This window comes from Oncorhynchus keta, chromosome 21 (assembly GCF_023373465.1).
Source record: "Oncorhynchus keta strain PuntledgeMale-10-30-2019 chromosome 21, Oket_V2, whole genome shotgun sequence".
Classification (NCBI taxonomy): domain Eukaryota; kingdom Metazoa; phylum Chordata; class Actinopteri; order Salmoniformes; family Salmonidae; genus Oncorhynchus; species Oncorhynchus keta.
The window spans coordinates 29,995,718-30,023,088 of NC_068441.1; the positions used below are offsets into that span (position 1 = coordinate 29,995,718).

The following is a 27,371-nucleotide window of genomic DNA, read 5'->3' on the forward strand; positions in this document are numbered from 1 at the left end:
ATGCAGTCAGAGACGATGTCCTCCGGAATCCCATACAGACATAACACCTGCTGGAACATGCATTCAGCCAATTCCATTGCGTTAAGTAGATGAGGAAGAGGAACCAGACACATTTTTGAAAAAGGGTCTATTATGACAAGTATGGTGGTGTTACCAGAGGATTCAGGAAGGTCTGTGATGAAGTCAACAGCTATGTGGGACCAGGGTCTGTGAGGGATTGGCAAAGGTTGAAGCTTACCGGAAGAGAGATGACGAGGGCTTTTGGTTTGGGCGCAGACTGGACAGGAGAGTACATAACCCCTTACGTGGGATATGAGTGAGGACCACCAGAACTTACGGGCTAGAAGTTCAGTGGTTTGTGTAATGCCTGGATGTCCTTACCCCAAGGACGTGTGACACAATTACATCAGTTGGGGTCGAACACCTGCTGGTACATAACTCTTCCCAGCTGGTGTCTCAGGAGGAGCCGGGTCCGAGGTTAGGGCTTCTTGTATGGCAGAGTGAATCTCCCACTGTACCGGTCTCATAATGCAAGAAGGAAGAATGGGTGTAGGGTCTGAGTTAATGGTCAGAAGGTCAAACTGGCAGGAGAGAGCATCAGCTTTTACGTTTTTCTTTCCAGGGATGTAAGCAACATGAAAATGGAAGCATGTGAAGGAGAGCCCAGCAGGCTTGTCTGGAGTTTAACCTCTTGGCCCCTCTGATATATTCCAGATTACGATGATCTGTTAGGATGAGAAAGGGATGTGTGCCCCAACCAGTGGCACCACTCCTTGAGGGCCAGCTTTATGGCGAGGACTTCTGCTACCCACATTGTAATTCCTCTCAGTGGAGGATGTCTTCCTGGAGAAGAAGGCACAGGGATGTGATTTGAGTGTGTATAGCTCCTATTCCTACTTCGGAGGCATCCACCTCCAGGGTGAAAGGAAGGGTCGGATCAGGTTGGTGAAGGACAGGAGCAGAGGTGAAGAGGCGTTTCAAGTTGTTGAAAGCAGTCAGGGTGCTATCAGTCCATTGAAGGGTCCGGGTCTTTTGGCTGGTAAGGGCAGTGAAGGGAGCGGCAGTCGAACTGAAGTTCCGAATTAACCAGCAATAGTAGTTGGATAAGCCAATGAAACGTTGGAGTTCCTTAACGGTGGTGGCTTTGGGCCAGTTACTGACGGCGGTGACTTTGTTCTCATCCATGCTGACCTCTCCAGGTGTCAGTACGAAACCAAGAAAGTTTACAGAGGTTATTTGGAAGATGCTCTTTTCAGTCTTCACATAAATGTTATGGTCAAGGAGCTGTTGAAGAACCTTTTGCACATGCTGTATGTGTTCCTTCAGGGAGTGGGAGTCAATCAGGATGTCATCAATGTAGATGATGAGAAAGCGGTTGATCATTGGAAGATGGAGGGGTTATTAGTAAGGCTGCAGGGTATGACCATGTATTCATAGTGCCCTCATACGGTGATAAAGGCTGTCTTCCATTCGTCGCCTTCATGTATACGGACAAGATTATATGCACTTCGCAGGTCGAGTTTTGTATAGATGTTGGTGCGACCCACTTGTTCAAGGGTCACTGGGATCAGAGGGAAACGTTTCTTGACCGTGACGTCATTTAGGGAATGGTAATCAATACATGGACGGAGACCACCGTCCTTTTTTGCAACGAAGAAGAAGCTGGACGCAGCCGGGAAGAAGGACGAATGAAACCGTTTGAGTGTTTCATCAATGTAGTTCTCCATTGCCTCATTTTCCGGGATAGATGGAGGGTGAACACGGCCCTTCGGTGGGGACAGTCAATAGCACAGGGCGATGTGGTGGCCTTTATTTTGCTGAATACATTGCTGTACTGTGTACGTATTCTGATGGTATGGTGGGTGGCACTGCAGAGGCCTCAATGGTGCTGGTTCTGCAGGGTAGGCTGAGACAACTGGTGAAGCAGAAGACCAGGACAGTAGTTCACCTTGTCGCCATGAGATGGCAGGGTCGTGACGACAAAGCCAGGAGTGTCCGAGGAAGAGAGTTCCACGAGTTGAATGGTTTCGGTGTGGAAGACTCCAATCTGGGGGGGGAACAGGGCAATGGCTTTGTAGATGATCTTTTCCTCCACAGTATAGGCAGAGCCCTCCTTGGATCTGCCTTCGATGTTCGATAGACAGGAGAGGAGCATGGCCCAACTGCATGGGCTCTGGAAGACTCGGACAGGATGACGAATCATGGAAAGAGAAGGTTTTGGGTTCCTGGGTGGCAGAGTTCTTTGGCGGTCGGCGATGAGGTGGTCGATGGAGATGGACAGAGGAATGTGTTGATTTAAATCCTGAAGGTCACCTCTACAGGCCAGAGGCCTGAAGTTCCCTGTTGAGCCCTCTTCGGTAGACGGTAAGTAAAGCAGCCTCACTCCATCCACTCCCTGCAGCCAAGGGCATACTCAGCAGCTGAGTTGCGTCCATGTTGAAGTTCTATGAGGAGGTCTCCTATAGGACGACCGGAAGGAGAATGATCGAATACCTCTTTGAAGAGGGTGTGGAAATGGGTCTTGGATCCGAGTTCTGTGCTGTTGGCAGTCCATACGGCGGTGGCCCAATCCATGGCTTTGCAGAGAGATACAACAAAATCCGCCCTGCTTTTGTCAGTGGCGAAGTTAGTGGGGTTGTGCTCAATGTATTTGCTGCATTACATCAGAAATCCCTGACATTTCCCAGATGAATCGTCATATTTTCCAGTCATGGATATGAATGGAGGGCTATGGGTTACTTCTCCTGGCATTTGAGAAGTAGGGATAGGCTGGCGGAGAAGAGGGCAGATTTCCTCCACATGCTCCTCTTACTGGGTTAAAAGGTGTAGATTCACGCACAGAGTGCACCAGGTGTTTATTTTGCTTTCGCAGAAGGTAGGAATCGTGGTCACAGGCAGACAATTGTCATACACAGGTAGGCAAACAGGCAGGTGAATTAAAACTAGGACTGAAGGCGATAACTGGTTCTCACAAACGAGCTAGGAAAAGGCTTAGTAGAGTACCTCCCAAAGAGTACCTCCCAAAGGCACAAACAGAATGAACTGAACTAAATAAGGAGCTGATGAGACCAGGTGAGTAACTAACACAGGTGAAATCAATTAAATCAAGCCGACTCTTTTTTCTGTATATATCAATGATGTTGCTCTTGCTGCGGGCGATTCCCTGATCCACCTCTACGCAGACGACACCATTCTATATACGTCCGGCCCGTCCTTGGACACTGTGCTATCTAACCTCCAAACGAGCTTCAATACCATACAACACTCCTTCCGTGGCCTCCAACTGCTCTTAAACGCTAGTAAAACCAAATGCATGCTTTTCAACCGTTCGCTGCCTGCATCCGCACGCCTGACCAGCATCACCACCTTGGATGGTTCCAACCTTGAATATGTGGACATCTATAAGTACCTAGGTGTCTGGCTAGACTGTAAACTCTCCTTCCAGACTCATATCAAACATCTCCAATCGAAAATCAAATCAAGAGTCGGCTTTCTATTGCAAAAAAGCCTCCTTCACTCACGCCGCCAAACTTACCCTAGTAAAACTGACTATCCTACCGATCCTCGACTTCGGCGATGTCATCTACAAAATTGCTTGCAACACTCTACTCAGCAAACTGGATGCAGTTTATCACAGTGCCATCCGTTTTGTCATGAAAGCACCTTATACCACCCACCACTGCGACTTGTACGCTCTAGTCGGCTGGCCCTCGCTACATATTCGTCGCCAGACCCACTGGCTCCAGGTCATCTACAAGTCCATGCTAGGTAAAGCTCCGCCTTATCTCAGTTCACTGGTCACGATGGCAACACCCATCCGTAGCACGCGCTCCAGCAGGTGTATCTCACTGATCATCCCTAAAGCCAACACCTCATTTGGCCGCCTTTCGTTCCAGTTCTCTGCTGCCTGTGACTGGAACGAATTGCAAAAATCGCTGAAGTTGGAGACTTTTATCTCCCTCACTAACTTCAAACATCTGCTATCTGAGCAGCTAACCGATCGCTGCAGCTGTACATAGTCTATCGGCAAATAGCCCACCCATTTTTACCTACCTCATCCCCATACTGTTTTTATTTATTTACTTTTCTGCTCTTTTGCACACCAATATCTCTACCTGTATATGACCATCTGATAATTTATCACTCCAGTGTTAATCTGCAAAATTGTAATTATTCGCCTACCTCATGCCTTTTGCACACAATGTATAGACTCCCCTTTTTTTTCCTATTGTGTTATTGACTTGTTAATTGTTTACTCCATGTGTAACTCTGTGTTGTCTGCGCACACTGCTATGCTTTATCTTGGCCAGGTCGCAGTTGCAAATGAGAACTTGTTCTCAACTAGCCTACCTGGTTAAATAAAGGTGAAATTTATAGATATTTTTTTTAATCTGTCAAACCACCGAAAACACAATCAACATGTGACCTTTTCATCCTCATTTTTTTCTACCTTTATTTAACTAGGAACAAATTCTTATTTACAATGACAGCCTATTTACAATGAAATTCACTTTCAGTATGTTGAAAATGTTTTAGAAAAAGAAAAAGGCGCATCTAGCTAAATTGTGGTGGTAATACATGGGTGCGCTGCTTGCACGGTATAACACGTGGATGTAACAGTGGTTGTTTTAAAGGCTTTAATGTGTTGGGATGTATTGAGGTTAATCTGTCTTTTCCCACTAAATCTATAGAAACCCTGCTGATAAACCCACACCAAGTCCAAACAAGAAGGTCAACGAGGGAAGCCGTTTTTATACATTACCAGTCAAACGTTTGGAGACATCGACTCATTCAAGGGTGTTTCTTTATTTTATTAAAACTATTTTCTACATTGTAGAATACATCTAAAATGTCAAACTGTTTATGGTAAACGATTGTACAGTAATAGACCATAATGTCAACATTTTGTCAACCATTCATGATTTAGGCCTACTATATCCCAGTTGGACAATCAAATGATTATCTTAAGCACAAATGTATACAGTACAGTAAGTTATGAAATAACACATTTGGAATCATGTAGTAACCAAAAAAGTGTTAAACAAATCCAAATATATTTTTTATGAGTTCTTCAAATAGCCACCCTTTTCCTTGATGACAGTGTTAATCTGCAATCTGCAATCTGCAATATTGTAATTATTCGCCTACCTCCTCATGCCTTTTGCACACATTGTATATAGACTCCCCTTTTTTTCTACTGTGTTATTGACTTGTTAATTGTTTACAACATGTGTAACTCTGTGTTGTCTGTTCACACTGTTATGCTTTATCTTGGCCAGGTCGCAGTTGCAAATGAGAACTTGTTCTCAACTAGCCTACCTGGTTAAATAAAGGTGAAATAAAATAAAATGACAGCTTTGCACACTCTATGCATTCTCTCAACCAGCTTCACCTGGAATGCTTTTCCAACAGTCTTGAAGGAGTTCCCACATATGTTGAGCACTTGTTGACTGCTCTTCCTTCACTCTGCCATCCGACTTAGCCCAAAGCATATCAATTTGGTTGAGGTCAGTTGATTGTGAAGGCCAGGTCATCTGATGCAGCACTCCATCACTCTCCTTCTTAGTCAAATAGTCCTTACACAGCCTGTATGTGTGTTGGGCCATTGTCCTGTTGAAAAACAAATGATAGTCCCACTAAGTGCAAGCCAAATGCGGTAGAGTATCGCTGCAGAATGCTGTGGTAGCCATGCTGGTTAAGTGTGCCTTGAATTCTAAATTAATCACTGACAGTGTCACCAGCAAAGCACCTCCTCATTAATGCTTCACTGTAGGAACGACACATTTGGAGATCCTCCGTTGCGTCTCACAAAGACCCAGAGGTTGTAATAAAAAAATAAAAAATAAAATAAAATAAAAAAAGGTCAGATTTGGACTCATCAGACCAAGGTGGATTTGGACTCATCAGACCAAGGTCCATTGCTCAGGTTTCTTGGCCCAAGCAAGTCTCTTCTTATTATTGGTGTCCTTTAGTAGTGGTTTCTTTGCAGCAATTTGACCATGAAGGCCTGATTCACGCAGTCTCCTCTGAACAGTTGATGTTGAGATGTGTCTGTTACTTGAACTCTGTGAAGCATTTATTTTGGCTGCAATTTCTAAGGCTGGAAACTCTGATGAACTTATCTTCTGCAGCAGAGGTAACTCTGGGTCTTCCTTTCCTGTGAAGATCCTCATGAGATCCAGTTTCATCATAGCGCTTGATGGTTTTTGCGACTGCACTTGATGAAACTTTCAAAGTTCCCTGTAAACCCAGAGAGAAGTGGGTAAATCTACTGGCATACACAGGATTAAAGGCAAATTAATTTGAGCGAAGTAGAAATAACATCCACATGAGGCGTGGTAGTGGAGGAGGAGGATCAGGATGAGGAGGCCTGCTAAAACCACTTCCGTGTCCTTCCCTTTGACTTTCCCAAACTTTAACACTTAATAAGAACTAAATGGATGTTTTGAACTCCATTTTACAAAAGGGCAGACATTGTACAGCAAATTTTACAGTGAAGAGGTCTAACATTGTATCAGTATCTGAACTCTTTGGCAAATGTCTTGTAATGTTTGATAAGAGACAAGTAGGGCAGGCTCTGAACCCCATGATGCTTGTAATTAGAGAGAGAACTTCTCCATCTTGAAGTGAGTTCAGACACAAGCAGTGGCCTACAAACTCATGAGTGTTTCCGATGTGTACGTATAGCTCGCCCTGGTGTAGATGCATCCAGGTGGGGAGGATGTGTGTGGGTACATTTTTTATTTCACCTTTATTTAACTATCAAGTCAGTTAAGAACAATTTCTTATTTTTCAATGACAGCCTAGGAACAGTGGGTTAACTGCCTTGTTCAGGGGCAGAATGATTTTTTACCTTGTCAGCTCGGGGATTCAATCCAGTAACCTTTTGGTTACTAGTCCAACACTCTAACCACTAGACATTCTCCAGACACACACATAGACACGGACTGTCTCTACAGTCAGCCAGTGGTTTGTGTTAAAAAGCCAACCTGAGCAGTGTGTCTGTGTGTTGTGCTGTATTTTAGTCATGTGTCTGAGAATGCAACCATGCTGTGTTACCACATTTTTAAAAGACTGATACGCATTTACAATCATGTGTGTCTGTATACGCTATGTATGTATGTGGGCATGTGGGCGAGCGGGTGTCAGTGTGTGTCATGTTTGTCCGTGTCTATGTGTGTGTCTGGAGAATGTCTTCCACCGCTGAAGGGCAGTGTGCAGAGAAGTAGGTCATAGCCAGGAGCAGGTTGCCAGATTGATTGTGCCTATCCTGTTGATGCAAGACATGTCCAGACATGTAGGCTACTGCTACACTGCCTCCCTGGAAATGCTAATGTGATTTTATTTCCCAAATGGCACCCTATTCCTTACATACAGTATTGTACTGACCAGAGCTCGATGGGCCCCCTATGGACCCTGGTCAAAAGTAGCGCACAACAGTATATAGGGCAGGGGTTCCCCAACATTTTATGCGACTCCACCATGTAAAAAAAGTGATGTAGTCAAGGGCCAATGTTTACTTTTAAAATTGGGGCTCTGATAGTCCATTAGAAATCAGTCTGACAGTACTTTTGACAGTATGGTTTGAAGTGACTGAAATGGATCAAAAGGTATTGATTGGGAAGATCAGAAAATCATCAGACAATCATTTTGTGTTGAGAAGAAGATCATTGTTGATGATTTTCTTTTTCCTCTCATCTGATTTAGTGCCTGGTCTTGTCCACTCTGTTCCAATGAGGCTTGTGGACATTGTAGAGGGAAACAGAAGACACGTACGTGTTTCTGAGAGTCTTATCTTTCAGGGATGGGGTCAACATATGTATGTAGCTTAAACCATTCAAACGATAGAGACACGTTTGTAGAAAGAAAACAGAAACTGCTCTGTTTATTACAACCTCATCTAGTGGCTATGAACCAAGCTTAACCCCTAGTTTGGGAAACGCTGATACAGGGAATCTGGTGCCATTTGGGATGAAATTTACCATTATCATCTGTCTTGATGTCTATACGTCTGTGCTTGAGCTCAACATAACTGACATACAGCTGGAAATGGATATTGCATTCTTCCGCAGATGTAGGCCTATGCATTGATCTCAATCATTGGATCGTAACAGTTTTCCCCCCATTTCAAAACTATTCTAGATAATACCTTGACATACAGTATATGTTCTGATAATGAAATAATTTTATTCAAGTCGATGATGTGGTCTATATTTTTCAGTGTTCAATTCAATGCAACTTCAGCAAGCACCTCAGGCGAGTTACAACCAAATGTTGTTGCCCTTTATATAACAAGTCAATGGTGTGGGTAGTAAGCTGTAGCCCTATAGAAAAGCCCAGTCGTTAAGTGCACACTACACAGCCACCTATGGCAGAGATTGAAATTCATGAGGTGTAAAAGTGAATGGGCCATTAAAGGATAAGTCAGGTTGGACTGTTCTGGTTAGTTGTAAATTCGTGGGTGAAGTGTGTTTCTGTTAATCACCATAAAATTGGGCTCAGGCCACCTGAGGTGGAAGTAGTGCAATAACTTTGACCAAAATGTACAGGACTGCCATGAAAGATACAAACTACACAACATCTAAGGCATATGCGCACCCGCACACGAGTACAGTAGTGCTGTTTGGGTTGTTAGTTGGATTTGTCCCGCTGTTCTTGATTTTATTGCCTTTCTTTTTTTGGTATTTTTCTTTACATTTTAGCTGTTTGACATTTGACTTCATTGTTAGGAGCCAGTAACATAAGCATTTAGCTGCATCCACTATAACACCTGCTAAACTGTTTACGCGACCAATAAACTTTGATTTGATTTTTGATTTGACACGTGCACGCACACACACACTTGTGCACACATGTTCAGACAGCACTTTATGAAAATGCCAACTCTGAAATGGCTTTCCCAGAAAATGTGAACTGGTGCAGTTCATGACAATATAAAGACGAAAGACCTCTCAGTGATGCATGGTGTGTATTTTGCCAGCCCTTAAAGAAATGCTGCAGTTGTCACTATTTTTAACACCTAGAACTCAAAGCAACTGGGCTTGAGAAAGCAGGTTTTACAATAAGGACTACAGATACTATACAGTACCGTAGGTAGCAACATACTGTCAACTCTTGATAAATGTGTTGTTTTGTGACTGTCATGTACTGTATGTACATGCTCTATTGAATCCAACTAGCTTTATCTAATTGGAGCATGCAGATACCGAGAGCAGTTAAAAAGAGTGAACTTGAATTGGGACTGGTGAACCGCAATGCACATAAACCAAGACTGCACTTCTCCAATGTGCACTTATCAGGATTAGCCTATAAGTCCACTGTCTATACTGAATGAGGGTGACTATTCCATAGACTTCTAAGCTCCAGCAGCACCTGAAGCAGACTTGGTCTGCACCCCAAATGGCACCATATTCCCTATATAGTACACTACTTTTGACCAGGGCCCACAGGGTAGTGCACTATATAGGATATATGGTGCAATTTAGGATGTATCCTTGGCCTGGCTGTATGTCTGTCTTGGCTTTCAGGCCTGTAGCGGCTGGCTGCCTGGTCACTGGGCAGGGTGCCAGCTGTTGGCCTGCTCAGCTCTTTACAGCTTCCATACTGTCCCCTTTTGGCAGTGTGTGGCCTCCTCTGGCTCCCTCCACACCGTAACGCAGCCTGTCTGGAGTCACTACATTACTAGACTGGCCCAAAGGGGACAGACAGTCCAAATCTGTCCACACCAATGTCTTCTGGCCCACTCAAATCTCGGCATTCTCCAGAGGGCAAACGCATGGTAATGTGTGTTTTTAATTTGAGGGTGTGTGTGTGTGTGTATATGTGTGTGAGGAGATCCAGAGAATAACTGGATTTATATGATGTAGGCTGGTCTCTTCAATTATCTTGTGTTTTTCCAAAAGGACAAACACAAAACTCCACTTGTGGTCTTTCCTGTGGAGGGAGGAGATAGATAGATACAGTAAATTCTGTGCCTTCAGAAAGTATTAATACCCCTTTACTTATTCCAGATTTTGTTGTGTTACATCCTGAATTCAAAATGGATTAAATATACTTGTTTTCTCACCCATCTACACACAATACCCCATATTGACAAAGTGAAAACAAGTTTTAAGCACATTTATATAAAATTAAGTACAGAAATATCACACTTGCAGTCAGACCCAGGTCAGGAGTGACGAACACAGTTTCAGCAGCCTCATCTGAGAGATCACACCATGGCACAGACAGAATCCCAGTAGTCTGTCTGGTACATGAGGGTGGTGCGGTCTGCCTAACGCATCACTGGGGGCACACTGCCTGCCCTCCAGGACAGCTACAGCAACCGATGTCCCAGGAAAGCCAAAAAGATCATCAAGGACATCAACCATCCGAGCCACGGCCTGTTCATCCCGTTATCATCCAGAAGGCGAGGTCAGTAGAGGTGCATTAAAGCTGGTACTGAGAGACGAAAAACAGCTTCTATCTCAAGCCAATCAGACTGTTAAATAACCATCACTAGCTGGCTACCATCTGGTTTTATTTTTATTTAACCTTTAATTAACTAGGCAAGTCAGTTAAGAACAAATTCTTATTTACAATGATGGCCTACCCCGGCCAAACCCTAACCCTTATGACATTGGGCCAATTGTGCGCCGCCCTACGGGACCCCCAATCACGGTCAGTTGTGATATAGCCTGGAATCAAACGAGGGTCTGTAGTGATGTCTCTAGCACTGAGATGCAGTGCCTTAGACCACTGTGCCACTCGGTTACTCAACCCTGCACCTTAGAGGCTGCTGCCCTATATGCATAGACATGGAATCACTGGCCACTTTAATAATGTAAACATACTGCTTTACCCATCTCATATGTGTATATTGTATTCTATTCTACAGTATTTTAATCAATGCCACTCCGACATTGCTTGTCCAAATATTTATATATTTCTTAATTCCAATTGTTAGATATTACTGCACTGTTGGAGCTAAGAACACAAGCATTTCGCTACACCCGCAATAACATCTGCTAAAAATATGTATGTGACCAATAACATTTGATTTGATGTGACATAGGTCTGGCTGTCTTGCTGCTTAGGAGCACCACACACATACAAAAATACACAGAGATCACACATACACACACACACTCGCTCTCTCTCCCAAAAACTCCCACAAATACACAATGCGTTCCACTGTCAATCCTTGCCTCCCCACTCCTCAGACTATGCAGGAGGACTCTCCGTCAGTCCTTCAGAGCTCGCTAGCAATAATCATGTCTCTCTGCTCATCACTGCATAATTGGAAGAACAGCAATTAGGCCTAATTAATCCTGGTATGGGCCTGAGTGGACTGATGCAGCAGTTTACACGGACCTAATTCCTTTCCTAGCAGGACTGTGTTTTCCTGGGGAGAATAGATACATCAGGAGGGACAGAACAGTACATTTAATTTTCTCTGATCAGGGAGAAAAGTGGTTTATTGGCTAATTCCGCCAGAGCCATTGGTAGTTGGTCCTAGTGAAATGTAAGCTTTCAATGATTCAGCCAGTAAAACAGCTATGTGTTTACCTAAGCTCCCTGTGAAACTCAATAAGTTGTTCTACAGATGAGGCTGTTTTCACCAGGCAGACACTTTTGAGGGCAGTTATCACTGTGGGCTGCTGTAAGAAGGTTAAAGGGTCCAGGTAGTGAAACAAAATGGATGCCTGTTGACACCTTTGGTGAGCAATGATGAGTCAGGTCACTCACAACATGTGTAGAGCTATGTGGCACCTAGCTCTGGGAGTTATTTATCAGATACAGTTATATCCCTGTGCATTTGTGTGTTTAGGACATTAGGAGAGTGCTGTTTGTCAGACATTATGGTGTGACTCCTGGGTAAACTAGTATATGTTGTGGAGAGGAGAAAGGGGGTGGTAGTGAGTGACATGCATCTAATCTAATGTGAGAGCTGCTGCTACCCATAATCCTTTGAGTAATCCTCTCAGGTGTCTCTCACAAAATCAGCTTATTAGAATCAGGGAATCAAGAGCGTGACACACATCAAACCCCCATCCAACCAACCACGTCTACTCTGCTACATGCTGCTTGGGCGCTCCGACAATACACTCTCTCTCAATACACAAAGTGTCACTCACCCCTGAAATGGGCTGAATATTCAGTCTGGCCTCTATTTCAGCAGCTGTTGATACCATTTGTTTAACCCATATTTGAATCTGGAGCTGGCATAACGGTGAAGAGCACACTGCATGTCTGCTTGATGCACACTGCATGTCTGCTTGATGCACACTGCATGTCTGCTTGATTCACCACACCGTCTCGTGTGTAAGTCTCTGAAGTGACAAAAGGGATAAATGTCACCCTCATCAGCCATAAGCAGTCAAACATGGCCTTTGGCTATAGAAGCCCAGCTGGCTGCAAACCCAGGTTAGAATTCTAAATGGGAATTCAGAAGGGCACACTATTTGGTCGACCAAATAATTCCCCTTTAGAATAATTTTTGTTGCTCAGTTGGTTTCAGGAATAACCCCTAGCTCGATGTTTTTTTGTATTTCTTCAATGTGCTGAAATAACAGTCACTATTTTTTAAGTGTTAAAAAATTATTTTGAGAATGTGTTGTGCTGGGTTTTCAGTCAGTGTGTGATAGTGGTTTCAGTGTGTGCTTCGAATATATCTTGTGTACATGTACAGTGAATGACATCATAAGTGCACATGTTCAGGTTCCTTAGGTTTGACCACAAGAACATCTGCATCCTGGCAGACACCCTGAAACAACCGACACACAACGTTGTCACAGTGGAAGCCAACTGTTAAAACCCCAGAAGGCAGTTGAGAATATTCCCTCTCCAGATTGATACAGACAATTCCACTCTACCCAGACAGAAACAGAGTTTGAGACAGACATCCAACATTGACTGTAACAGTTTATTCAGTAATGCAGAGTCACTACACTAATAACTCTATCCAAAATGAGAATGGCATCTCTCAGATCTACGTACATATTTACAACAAAGTGCTTTTACTTCTATCCACATACTCACTGTCAGAACAGCTGAATGTACCACACTACAAAAAGCATACATATACATGATAAAGCAATGCTAATTATTGGTAAAATGTGATACTAAGATGAACGAGATGGTAAGTTGTTTAACCATTTTACACACGGAATAAACGAGCTTTATCGAATTGCAACATAGCAATTGCCTGATTGATATAAATACATAGTTTGTTATGCACCAATCCATAAAGGATAGTGCAGGAAAGAAATAGTCTACACAGCAGAGGGGGTTTCCAATATGACAATATTAGCAATATGTTCTGTTAGCATAGTGATGCATATTTCGAAATGACTTTCACCATCATTCTCCCCCAATTCTTCAATTATAAGGTGTTGCATGGGGGGCTATATGAAGTGCAGTTACTCCAATTTCAGAGACGTTTACTATTTGTACATGCATACCTATTATCAATGCAATGTCAGAATTTTGGTACTACTTATCGACCAATTACATTCATCAATGCAGATCAGAAAATGTATGTCAATATACAATATATATGATGAATAGGGGTGAGCCTTATATATTTGATTAGACAGTTCTGACTAGAACACTCTGGAGTGTAGGCTGGATCCAATACATTTGTAGCACATGAAAATATATTTAAACACCCCCATTATCCCCTGTTCTACAATAATGTTGGGAAATCAACACAAGCATATTTTCAGTTAAACAAGATTCAGTTTGTTTCATATCACAGAAATAGGTTTTGTTACAATTTGCCATAACAAAGACCAGAAACGTGCTGGTGAATAGATTACAAATCATATTTGACATTGTAAATAAATCAAAACAACCCTTGCTGCGAAGATGAAAAACAGAGGAAACATTCTGTATTCAGCTTAGTCTATAATACCATAAAACCTTGTAAACAATGTGTACTAAAATGTGAGGCATCATGGTCGTATTTTGGCTACTTCTGTGTGCAGCAGTCCGGGTGTCCCAGTGCTGCTGTTGTGTTGTCAGGTCGGTGTGGTTTAAAGGAATGGTAAGTTAAGTCCTACTAGGACCCTGAGGCTGAGAGTGGCCCCTGTTGACCCCTATAGCCCTGGACTGGGCCTGCTGAGGGGCCCCTTGTCGCAGTGGTGGCAGCCACATGCATGAAGCTGTAGCTGGAGACAGACAGGCAGTCAGACATGCTCAGTAGGGCAGGGGCTCCTGTGCCCCACTTGTGGGAGGCAGTAGGAGAGGGGGGCCAACAGCTCTATGAAATTTGCTTTGTCCTTGTATTTCCATCTCAGGGAATGCTATTCATCAAAGGCTGGCCCAGAGTAGGAGGTGCCACCAGATGGGTATTTTTATCCAGCTTAATTTCTCTCCATCTTTTTTTCATTTATTACTCTGACACTAATTTGCTGAAGCCCATCTGTGAGTTGTCTAGCCCGGTTTCTAGCTCTCTTTCTAAAATATGAAAGAAAGAAAGAAAATGAGCCTAGTATCATTCTAATAAAAAATGCTGGTTAGTTTAGGTCAAGGGTGGACATTTTGGGTGAACATTTTGCTTAAGAATGTTTTGTTTGTTTAATGTAATTAAATAAATATTTGATTTATACTTAAATGCACCTGAATGATTGAAACACTACTTTCAAAGACTGAATCTGAAAATGTATTACTTAGCAGTATCACATTTTCTTGCAGCTACCAATTTTTTTGGTTGATGATCTAATACACAGACATATACAGCACATTAGACATAGGAGTTGTTCCACAGTAAGCTGCTACTTTAGTCCTGAGTCCAATTTTTACTGCTGGTGTTGAATTCAGTATTGGTTCCATTACCATAGGATGTGTCTGTTTACACTGTACGGTACTTTAGGTTTGTTGACTGCTAATATTATAGCCAGACAGATCATGTGCATGATCAAGAGCTGAAATACCCATTAAATTTGTGAGCCAATACATTTTTGCTGAATCTGCATTTGTAATTCCACTTGTTTCATCAGGAATGGTGTACTTTCCCATACTTTGTCTATGCTAACCAATAAAAGGTGCCTATTAAAAGTACAAAATACTGGCAATCACTTTTTTAACACTAGGACACATGCAGTATGTCTAAAACCTTGATTGCAGTTCACTTTTAGATGGAGGTTGGATGTTGTTGCTGGATTATTTTCTTTTCACACAGTATCCTTCCAATAGTGAGGAACTTCTACTTATGTGTAACAGAAGAAAGAAAACAGTGTTGCTGTATGGACTCTTAAAGGCCTCGGGTTGTAGTAGAACCATCTCTTCATATGTCTTCTCCTACCATTGATATCTAAGAGGGAAGCCACCTTCCAGTTCAGAAACAAGTTACCTGGTTTATTCTTTTTTTTTTTGCTAATGAAGACATTGTACTGTAAAGTTTATGGTGCAGTTCTCTCCAGACATCATCACAAGGAACTAAAACCCTGCCCCACATAGACACGCATTGGTTCCTTCAGGTGTTTCCTGGGGGGAGGGACTGAGGAGGAACACAACACAAAATCCAGTACGGTTCTCGTCATGGTCCCTGTACCACACAGTCATTATCACACTACTCCAAATGGTGCATTTTAGTCTGAGAACAAACTTCCAGCGTGTCCGCCATGGTCCCATCATGTATCCCCTGTCTCTCCATGGCCTGCTCCAGAGGCACTCTGCACCGCATGGGGCGGCCTCTGTTAGAGGATGCTGGCTGGCTCCAACAAGGTTGGTCTGACGAGGGATTCAAATCAGTTTATCTAAGGTATGAACTGCAGGAAGGGTTTTGGTGCTGCTTTCTGGCTGGCTCTTCGCCAGCTGCTTGTGGAGAGTAAGTAAATAATACGGGTCCTTTTCGCCACGGTGCCAAAGCTCGGCGATGTAATTAATGAGGATAGAGGGATGAAAAGGAGAAAGGTCACATGTTGTGGTGGAGAGAGGGGGAGGGGTTCTGGCTCCTTCTCTCGCTTTATCACCTCGTCCCCTCACGGCTATTTGAGAGAGAGAAGATAGGGGCTGATAGGAAGAGAGGAGAGGTGGCGTGCATCTCATCCCCAGATCAGGGCAGATGAATGAGCCACGGGAGGCAGTAGGACCTCTAGACAAAACGATCCCTGAGAGAGTCAATGGAGGGACAGCTGGCAGTCACAGATTTCGCCTCCATTCACCGCTGAATCGGCCCTGATCAGGCAGCTGCAGCCAGACTGCAGACATGACATGAATTTTACCGCGCTGGTGGCTGTGTGGATGGCCATGATCCTCATCTCCCCCTGTATACACTACCCCCCCCCCCTACACTCCCCCGGCTGGCAGACGCTCACTCAGTTGAGCTCAAACACACACGCACGCACACACACACACTCACACTCTGAACCCCGGCACAAAGGCTGCTGCCTGCAAGGGCAGATGCACAGCTCCCTGAATGAAAAGCCTCTCCTGACCCCCAGCATAGACCCCCCCAACCCCTCTTTCACTCCTCCTCTTCCCCCTCCAGTACTTAGCCCTATTCTCTAACCACCTACCGCCGTTACAGTCACACAACTGTCTGGAATGAATCAGGCACACACACAAGGCTTGTGTTTACATTAACTCCATGTCTTGGAGTCTGCACTATTAGCAAGGCGATGAAAGTGCTGTTACCTAATTACAGAGTATGCGGCGGATTTCTCTCCTGGAGAGAGCCTATGCTTTAACTGATGATACTGTAAAAGACTGATGACAAGTGCTGCAGATTCCTATTACCTGCAACATAAGGACTATTAGCTGCAACATAAGGACTATTAGCTGCAACATAAGGACTATTCCTCACATGATCTCCCTTTTTACCCTTTGATATTTACAGATGATTTGTTGATAACATGCATTTTGTTATTTGAATCTGCAGTTGCTGCCTTGAGTTTGGTTGATTATGTCAGAACATGGTTGTTTGCTGCTTCATATACAACAAATGCATATGAAATACATGGAAATGCTACTGTACATGCTCCGGTTAAAACTGAAGAAAAAATACTGAATAAGTTTACTGTTGAAAGCGCTATTATCCCTCTACTAAGAACATATCTGTTCAGTGCCTGAATATTTGAACTCTGATAAAAGGCTTGACGTGAGCAACCTTTCACTGTTTGTACACCAGACCCTCAGGATGTGGCATTCTGGGAAAAGTGAAGAATTAGCACTTACGGACTTGATTGAGAAAATACAAAATAAAGTGTCCAATTTATAATATAACCAAAAAAAACACAGGCTTTTATGAATAGTATATATTCTTCCAGTAAGCCAGAATCCTGTAGAGGCATGCTGGGCTTCAGTAGGTGAACACCAGGTCAGAGATACTGGGCACCAGCAAGTCCCCGGATATCATCTCATTCACTTCCGGGGTGCAGTAATCAGGGAAATCGAAGTGGGATCCTGAGTTGGTGTGAAATGTAGCGTCAAAGTCTTTGTCCAGATTGGAGCAGTCCATAGGCATGGTGTCGAAGTTGGCGTTGGAGATAATATGCAAAATCTCCTCGTCCAGCTCCTCGTCGGAGGAGGCCGACGACGCGAAGGAGGAGGAGCTGGTGGAGGTGGGGGTGGAGGAACGGCCGATGGAGGAGCGGCCGGTGGAGGAGAGGGGAGCCAGAGGCTCCGAGGAAGAGGACACCCTGGGGGATGACTCTGGGAGGCTATGGGGTACTGGAGACCCAGAGGAGAGGCCCACAGGCATCTTGGAGGTGGGCTGGTGGGAGGTGGTGGTCGACACTTTGACTCTGAGCTGGGCTGCAAGCTGAGTCTGCTGCTCGCCAGGGGTCATGGCAGCCTGCTGGTGGTGGAAGACACCCACGGCTGGCCTCTGCCCTCCTGGCTGGCTCGTCATCGGACTGGCCAACTCTACATCCACTGTGTCATCATCGCTGATGCCCTCATCGTAACCTTTGAACTTATTGCTGTCGAAGCTGGCTCTGTGTTTGGAGGAAGGCGTTCGTATTTTGAGCCCTCTGCTGGTGGCGGTGGAGGTTGCGGAAGCAGATGCGCGACCACCCTGGTAGGACTTGCTTGTCTTCAAGGGGACCTTGTCCCCAACCCGCACGGGAATGGAGCTCTTGCTCTTCTTCCGGGGCCTGTACTTGTAGTCGGGGTAGTCGGCCATGTGCTTTAGCCGGAGCCTCTCCGCTTCCTTGATGAAGGGGATCTTCTCATAGTCGGGGAGGAGTTTCCAGCGCTTGCCTAGGCGTTTGGAGATCTCTGCATTGTGCATGTCTGGCCACTGTTCCATGATCTTCCGTCTCTCGATCTGCGACCAGACCATGAATGCATTCATGGGCCTCTTGATGTGACCCGTGGGAGTCTTGCACCAGTTGGGGTCTTTGTTGGAGGGCAACCGTCCAAAAATCTCCTCCCTGTCATCTGCACCCAGTCCCAAGAAAACCTCTTGGCTCATATCACTGTCCATAACTGCTGGGTATTTGTGTCCCCTTTGCTGTACCATGATGGAGGAAGACGCTCTACTCAAAATGACGGCTGGAGTCATCCATAATCACACAGACACTCTAAGTTGTTACTGCAACGTTTCCTCCTCCTGTACCCCCAAAGGAAAAAGACAAGCCATAAATACCACCATAAAGAGTAGCATCACTCAGCTGACAGCAGGACTGTAAATATCACATAAATCTATACTGATGTTATCCCCATTCATTTTCAGTTGTTACATATATAATCATTACAGATCATAATCCTGCAGAAAATACAAAAAGAATCAGCAAATGTGAATTATTATACAGTATGTATTATAATTAATGGACATTTTTGTAGGGGTTGATCCATTTTTCGTGAAGGAAAAATACACCAAAGTTATCCTGCAACAGGGTGATCAAATTAAGATCCCATGTCTGTACAATACAATATGTTTCCTTATATAGCTAATACTCAATGAAAAAGAAGCAGATATGCCATCTGATTTTAGAGGTGCAAACTAAGAAATTCTGTACAAATCCAGCCCAGAGCTAAACAAATTAAAACATACTGTATCTAACATTACTCACAACATAACTCAGTACAATTTAATGACTAACACACTCACATCACTGGTTGGAAATGTGACCACTAGGACAAAAACTAAAACACTCACCAGCAATTCTGCAGGACTCTGCTTCAGTTCTCCCTGCCTCAGGACCTAGATGCTGTGTCTGAAAAAAAGAAACTGGTTCCCTCTCCACATGGGCTGACTCTCCTGATGCAGTGGTGAGCTGAAGGAGTTGGGCTTGCAGTGGAGCAGAGAGGAAATGAGATTTAGAGTCCAACGTCTGTCTCTCTATAGTTCCAGCTGTCCCAGGCTGGCTGCATGTAGACTTTCTTTCAATCTCTGTCTTTCTGTCTCTCTCGCTTACTGTCTACTTTCCTTCATTGTCAGAGTCTCTTCTATTCCCTCTTTGTAGGACAGCACCCTTGTCTGCTACTCTATAAACCTCACAGTAGACAGCTCAACCTCCTCTGACACAAACTCCTCCCCCTCCACCCACCAGTCCGTGCTCGCTGTGTGTGTGTGTGCATGGTAGAGCAGAAAGTATCCATACAGTTGGTCACAGGCACAGTGACAGAACAGGGAAACTGAGCGAGGTGGTTGAAATGTTAATTGCTTAAATGTTAAGTTCAGTTTTAAAGAAGGAGACCTTGCAGTGAATTGTCTCCTGCAAGATGTTGTCTGTCTGACAGTTAAATAATGGAGTGCTCACTGTTATGAATCTGTTGACCAGTACACTTTGTGGGTTAAAGTGTCCATGTTGAAATGCGTCTACACACTATCAGCGTTAAAAGGTTAACAAATCAAATCACAAATCAGATTTATTTGTCACATACACATGGTTAGCAGATGTTAATGCGGGTGTAGCAAAATGCTTGTGCTTCTAGTTCCGACAATGCAGTAATAACCAACGAGTAATCTAACCTAACAATTCCACAACTACTACCTTATACACACAAGTGTAAAGGGATAAAGAATATGTACATAAAGATATATGAATGAGTGATGGTACAGAACGGTACAGAACGGCATAGGCAAGATGCAGTAGATGATATAGAGTACAGTATATACATATGAGATGAGTAATGTAGGGTATATAAACATAAAATGGCATAGTTTAAAGTGGCTAGTGATACATGTATTACATAAAGATGGCAAGATGCAATAGATGATATAGAGTACAGTATACATATGAGATGACTAATGTAGGGTATGTAAACATGTGGTCCTTCTGTAGCTCAGTTGGTAGAGCATGGCGCTTGTAACGCCAGGGTAGTGGGTTCGATTCCCGGGACCACCCATACGTAGAATGTATGCACACATGACTGTAAGTCGCTTTGGATAAAAGCGTCTGCTAAATGGCATATATTATTATATTATTATTATATTAAACATTATATTAAGTGGTATTGTTTAACTTCTTAAGGTATAGGGGGCAGCATTTTCACTTTTGGATAAATAGCGTGCCCAATTTCAACTTCCTGCTACTCATGCCAAGAATATAAGATATGCATATTATTATTAGATTTGGATAGAAAACACAAGTTTCTAAAACGGTTTGAAATATGTCTGTGAGTATAACAGAACTTATGTAGCAGGCAAAACCCAGAGGACTAACCGTTCAGAATTCTTTTTTTTGAGGTCTCTGTCTGTTCAGAGTTGTTCCTACCGCAGTTCCTACCGCTTCCACTGGATGTCACCAGTCGTTGGAATTTGGTTGAGGTTATTCATTTGTGCAATGAAGAAGTACGGCCATGTAGGCACTGCGTAACACTGTTGAGAGTTGCGCAAGACTTGAAAAGTAGCTTGGTTTGTTGTCTTCCTGTATTGAACACAGATAGACCTATCTTCAATTTGATCGATTATTAACGTTTAAAAATATCTAGTTGTATTACAAAAGTAGTTTGAAATGTTTTGGCAAAGTTTACAGGCAACTTTTTAAATATTTGTAATGACGTTGTTTTTTTATGGATCAAACGCGCCAAATAAATGGCCATTTGGATAGATATGGACGGAATTAATCGAACAAAAGGACCAATTGTGATGTTTATGGGACATATTGGAGTGCCAACAAAAGAAGCTCATCAAAGGTAAGGCATGTTTTATATTTTACTTCTGCGTTTTGTGTAGCGTCTACAGGGTTGAAATATGCTACTCTCTTTGTTTGTTGTAACTTTAATGTGTTACAGAGTTAATGTTTAAGTTAATTGATTGAGCTGTATCTAAAGACATTTCTTTACAGTTATTTACATATGTAATTGTATTGGTTAGTATTGAATTACGCTTTTGACTGCAAGTTCCAGAATGCCTTGCGACAGGAATGAGAGAGAAATCGCCAGTTATGTGCAAGTGCAAAGTGATTAAGCTGATTTTCTGCTAGCATTTTACCTGCATTGCTCTGTAGAATCTAAAGTTGTTAAATGTAAGGTGAACAAGTATTATTACTATGTTATTTATCCCCTTACACTTGTGTCTATAAGGTGGTAGTTTTGGAATTGTTAGCTAGATTACTTGTTGGTTATTACTGCATTGTCGGAACTAGAAGAACAAGCATTTCGCTACACTCACATTAACATCTGCTAACCATGTGTATGTGACAAATAAAAATTGATTTGATTTTGATTTGATTTAAAAGAAGCTTTCATATCAAACCTCCCGAGTCATTACTTTGAAGACAGTTAATCTAAAATTGTTTACTGTTGTGCTATCATCAGCTAATAGCTTCTTATGCTTTCACCAAAAAGCCTTTTTAAAATCTGACATGTTGGCTGGATTCACAACGAGTGTAGCTTTAATTTAGTATCTTACATGTGATTTAATTAAAGTTTGATTTTTATATCATTTATTTGAATTTCCCGTGCTGCATTTCCCCTGGCTTTTGGCAGAGTGGGACGCAAGCGTCCCCTATACCATAAGAAGTTAAAGTGGCTAGTGATACATTTTTTCCATCAATTTCCATTATTAAAGTGGCTGGAGTTGAGTCAGTATGTTGGCAGCAGCCACTCAATGTTAGTGGAGGCTGTTAAACAGTCTGATGGCCTTGAGATAGAAGCTGTTTTTCAGTCTCTCGGTCCCTGCTTTAATGCACCTGCACTGACCTCGCCTTCTGGATGATAATGTGGTGAACAGGCAGTGGCTCGGGTGGTTGTTGTCCTTGATGATCTTTATGGCCTTCCTGTGACATCGGGTGGTGTTGGTGTCCTGGAGGGAAGGTAGTTTGCCCCCGGTGATGCGTTGTGCAGACCTCACTACCCTCTGGAGATCCTTACGGTTGTGGGCGGAGCAGTTGCCGTACCAGGCGGTGATACAGCCCGACAGGATGCTCTCGATTGTGCATCTGTAGAAGTTTGTGAGTGCTTTTGGTGACAAGCCAAATTTCTTCAGCCTCCTGAGGTTGAAGAGGCGCTTCTGCGCCTTCTCACAACGCTGTCTGTGTGGGTGGACCAATTCAGTTTGTCCGTGATGTGTACGCCGAGGAACTTAAAACTTACTACCCTCTCCACTACTGTCCCGTCGATGTGGATAAGGGGGTGCTCCTTCTGCTGTTTCCTGAAGTCCACAATCATCTCCTTTGTTTTGTTGACGTTGAGTGTGAGGTTATTTTCCTGACACCACACTCCGAGGGCCCTCACCTCCTCCCCATAGGCCATCTAGTCGTTGTTGGTAATCAAGCCTACCACTGTAGTGTCGTCCGCAAACTTGATGATTGAGTTGGAGGCGTGCATGGCCAGGCAGTCGTGGGTGAACAGCGAGTACAGGAGAGGGCTCAGAACGCACCCTTGTGGGGCCCCAGTGTTGAGGATCAGCGGGGTGGAGATGTTGTTACCTACCCTCACCACCTGGGGGGTGGCCCGTCAGGAAGTCCAGTACCCAGTTGCACAGGGCGGGGTCGAGACCCAGGGTCTCGAGCTTGATGATGAGTTTGGAGGGTACTATGGTGTTAAATGCTGAGCTGTTGTCGATGAACAGCATTCTCACATATGTATTCCTCTTGTCCAGATGGGTTAGGGCAGTGTGCAGTGTGGTTGCGATTGCGTCGTCTGTGAACCTAGGTCTAGGGTGTCAGGTAGGGTGGAGCGGTACGGGGCGGTAGTCGTTTAGCTCAGTTACCTTTCTTGGGAACAGGAACAATGGTGGCCCTCTTGAAGCATGTGGGAACAGCAGACTGGGATAAGGATTGATTGAATAGGTCCGTAAACACACCAGCCAGCTGGTCTGCGCATGCTCTGAGGACGCGGCTGGGGATGCCGTCTGGGCCTGCAGCCTTGCGAGGGTTAACAAGTTTAAATGTTTTACTCACGTCGGCTGCAGTGAAGGAGAGCCCACAGGTTTTGGTAGCGGGCCGTGTCAGTGGCACTGTATTGTTATTTAGTCTGGCACTAAACAGTTATTTAGTCTCTGGGTGCAAGACATCCTGGTCCGCGACGGGGTGGGTTTTCTGTTTGTAATCCGTGATTGACTGTAGACCCTGCCACATGCCTCTTGTGTCTGAGCCGTTGAATTGTGACTCTACTTTGGCTCTATACTCACACTTAGCTTGTTTGATTGCCTTGCGGAGCGAATAGCTACACTGTTTGTATTCGGTCATGTTTCCGGTCACCTTGCCCTGGTTAAAAGCAGTGGTTCGCGCTTTCAGATTCGCGCGAATGCTGCCATCAATCCACGGTTTATGGTTTGGGAATGTTTTAATCATTGCTGTGGGTATAACATCGCCGATGCACTTTCTAATGAACTTGCTCACTGAATCAGCGTATTCGTCAATGTTGTTGTTGGACGCAATGCGGAACATATCCCAATTCACGTGATCGAAGCAGTCTTTAAGCTTGGAATCAGATTGGTCGGACCAGCGTTGAACAGACCTGAGCGCGGGAGCTTCTTGTTTTAGTTTCTGTCTGTAGGCTGGAAGCAACAAAATGGAGTCGTGGTCAGCTTTTCCAAAAGGAGGGCGGGGGAGGGCCTTATATGCCCTGGTAGCACAATCAATATGCTGATAGAATTTAGGGAGTCTTGTTTTCAGATTAGCCTTGTTAAAATCCCCAGCAACAATGAATGCAGCCTCAGGATATGTGGTTTCCAGTTTACATAGTCAAATAAAGTTTGTTCAGGACCATCGATATGTCTGCTTGGGGGATAATATATACGACTGTGATTTTAATCGAAGAGAATTCCCTTGGTAGATAATGCGGTCGACATTTGATTGTGAGGAATTCTAAGTCAGGTGAACAGAAGGACTTGAGTTCCTGTATGTTGTTATGATCACACCACGTCTCGTTAATCATAAGGCATACCCCCCCGCCCCTCTTCTTACCAGAAAGATGCTTGTTTCTGTCGGTGCGATGCGTGAAGAAACCAGCTGGCTGTACCGACTCCGATAGCGTGTCTCGAGTGAGCCATGTTTCCGTGAAGCAAAGAACGTTACAGTCTCTGATGTCTCTCTGGAATGCTACCCTTGCTCGGATTTCATCAACCTTGTTGTCAAGAGACTGGACATTGGCGAGTAGTATGCTAGGGAGTGGTGCGCGATGTGCCCGTCTCCAGAGCCTGACCAGAAGACCGCTTCGTTTGCCCCTTTTATAGCATTGTTGTTTTGGGTCGCCGGCTGGGATCCGATCCATTGGCCTGGGTGGAAGGCAAAATAGAGGATCCGTTTCGGGAGAGTCATATTCCTGGTCATAATGATGGTGACTTGACGTTGCTTTTATATTCAGTAGTTCCTCCCGACTGTATGTAATGAAACCTAAGATTACCTGGGGTACCAATGTAAGAAATGACACGTAAAAAAAACTAAATACTGCATAGTTTCCTAGGAACGCGAAGCAAGGCGGCCATCTCTGGCGCCGAAAATATCTTTAAGGGAGAAGGTCAAAGGGAGAAGGTCAAAATTCAAGGGGGAAACAGTTGAAGTCAAGCTATGTGTTTGCAGTACAGTATGCTCCTCTATCAAAATGTACAGTGACGGCAGTGTCTGCAAAATACAATAAATAAGCTGATTAATTAACCTGTTGCAACGAGCAATCCCGTATCCGGGAGCGTAATTATAGTCTCAAGCTCATTACCATAACGTAACGTTAACCTCTTACGTCGACCCGACACGCATGCGTCCCATCTAGCCATCTGGAAATGCAAATGCGCTACGCTAAATGCTAATAGCACTCGTTAAAACTCAAACGTTCATTAAAACACACATGCAGGGTACTGAATTAAAGCTACACTCGTTGTGAATCCAGCCAACAAGTCAGATTTTTAAAATGCTTTTCGGCAAAAGCATGAGAAGCTATTATCTGATAGCATGCAACACCCCGAAATACCCGAAGGGGACGTAAACAAAATAATTAGCATAGCCGGCGCTACACAAAACGCAGAAATAAAATATAACATTCATTACCTTTGACGATCTTCTTTGTTGGCACTCCTAGATGTCCCATAAACATCACTATTGGGTCTTTTTTTCGATTAAATCGGTCCATATATACCCTAAATATCGATCTATGGAAAGTGTGTGATACAGGAAAAAAGACCGTTTTAAAACGCAACGTCATTTTTTTTAATTAAAAAAGTTGACGATAAACTTTCACAAAACACTTCGATATACTTTTGTAATCCAACTTTAGGTATTAGTAAACGTTAATAATCTATCAAATTGGTCACGGGGCGATGTGTATTCAATAGCTCCACGTCTTGAAATCATGTTCAGAAATTTCTACTCCAAAACATCCTGTCGGAGACCGGAAGGAATGGGTTCTCTCTTACTCGTTTGACCAAGAAACAAAGCACAGGCTTTGACTGGCGACATCGTGTGGAAGCTGTAGGACTTGCAATCTCAGCCCCATCTAATTTGCTTTCCAATAGACAATCCATGCAAGTGGTGCATTGATACTTTTTCCAGTTTTCAGTGATCAGTTTTTCTTGCGCTTTTCGATGAAACGCAGGCTCTGTTATAGTCACAGCCGTGATTTAACCAGTTTTAGAAACGTCAGAGTGTTTTCTATCCACACATACGAATCATATGCATATACTATATTCCTGGCATGAGTAGCAGGACGCTGAAATGTTGCGCGATTTTTAACAGAATGTTCGAAAAAGTAGGGGGTAGGATTAACAGGTTAACTATTCATGATAATCGCAAATGAAATGAAATAAATATATTGGCTCACAAGCTTAGCCTTTTGTTAACAACACTGTCATCTCAGATTTTCAAAAAATGCTTTTCAACCATAGCTACACAAGCATTTGTGTAAGAGTATTGATAGCTAGCATAGCATTAAGCCTAGCATTCAGCAGGCAACATTTTCACAAAAACAAGAAAAGCATTCAAATAAAATCATTTACCTTTGAAGAACTTCGGATGTTTTCAATGAGGAGACTCTCAGTTAGATAGCAAATGTTCAGTTTTTCCAAAAAGATGATTTGTGTAGGAGAAATCGCTCCATTTTGTTCATCACGTTTGGCTAAGAAAAAAACCTGAAAATTCAGTCATTACAACGCAAACTTTTTTCCAAATTAACTCCATAATATCGACAGAAGCATGGCTGTATGAAATTTCACGTTGTTTAGAATCAATCCTCAAGGTGACAAAATATCTTTTTCGTTTTCACATATCTATTCGATGATAAGTCACTGTTGCATTTTGTGGCTAGAGGAGATATGAGAGAAAAGTTTGGATTTTTAGTTGAAATTTAAAAATGTAGTGTGTCAGCTCTGTCATTATTGCCAGCATGGAAAACGGTCCATTAAAATGAACGACAATTATGTGAGTGGACAAAACCATTAAAGCTCTGTGAGGAGTGTGTCTGGTCATTCTGCCGGACAAGCTAGCACATTAATACACCAATTGAGAAATCTCCAAACTGTATTTAGTACAAGACTTCCATTATGAAGATAATACATACAGTCTGGTGTAACACATATTCTTGGCATAATCAATGCCAGTTAGGAGAGTCTAACCACAGAACTGCAACCTTGCACTTTCTTGGAAGTTTCAATATTTTGGGGTTTTACAAACCACTCTCTCATCAAAAAAAGTGTAGTAAAAAAGTGTTAAAATAGCACTTTAAGTGATAATAATCTTAAGTATACTTCTTATAAAATGGCAAAATGCAACGAACACATGGTGGTGTGCTCTATCTCTCGCTCTGTTGCTTGTTCATTATTGGTTGTTCATTATCTGCTTCCTCAAGCACATTGCATTAGTCTCCGGGCCAGCGCAGTGTCTGGATGTCAGACATGTTCACTTTGACAAATACAACTGACGTTAGCTCTGGCACGGCCGCACACAAAATGACAACAACCCTATCAGTGGGCGACCTACTTCAGGCCCTTCCTAAATCCCTGAGCAGGCATGTCTGCAGATTATTACTGTGGTTTAGGTTGGAGGATTGGACCCCCTCTCTTT

At 43.4% G+C, this 27,371-nt stretch overlaps 1 protein-coding gene across 1 annotated transcript; it reads right to left on the minus strand.

The window, feature by feature from the left end:
• Positions 1-16,476: 16,476 nt before the first annotated feature.
• On the minus strand, positions 16,477-19,379 carry sox12 (SRY-box transcription factor 12). Its single transcript, XM_035796033.1, has 2 exons — positions 19,088-19,379; positions 16,477-18,538 (listed from the first exon to the last, which is right to left on the minus strand). Exon 2 carries the CDS (start codon positions 18,488-18,490, stop codon positions 17,285-17,287), a length of 1,206 nt encoding a protein of 401 aa, XP_035651926.1. The 5' UTR covers positions 18,491-18,538; positions 19,088-19,379; the 3' UTR covers positions 16,477-17,284.
• Between the last annotated feature and the right edge of the window lie 7,992 nt (positions 19,380-27,371).

Coding starts and splice junctions, on each gene's coding strand:
- sox12 (XM_035796033.1), bottom strand. CDS start 18,490: ATGACTCCAGCCGTCATTTTGAGTAGAGCGTCTTCCTCCATCATGGTA.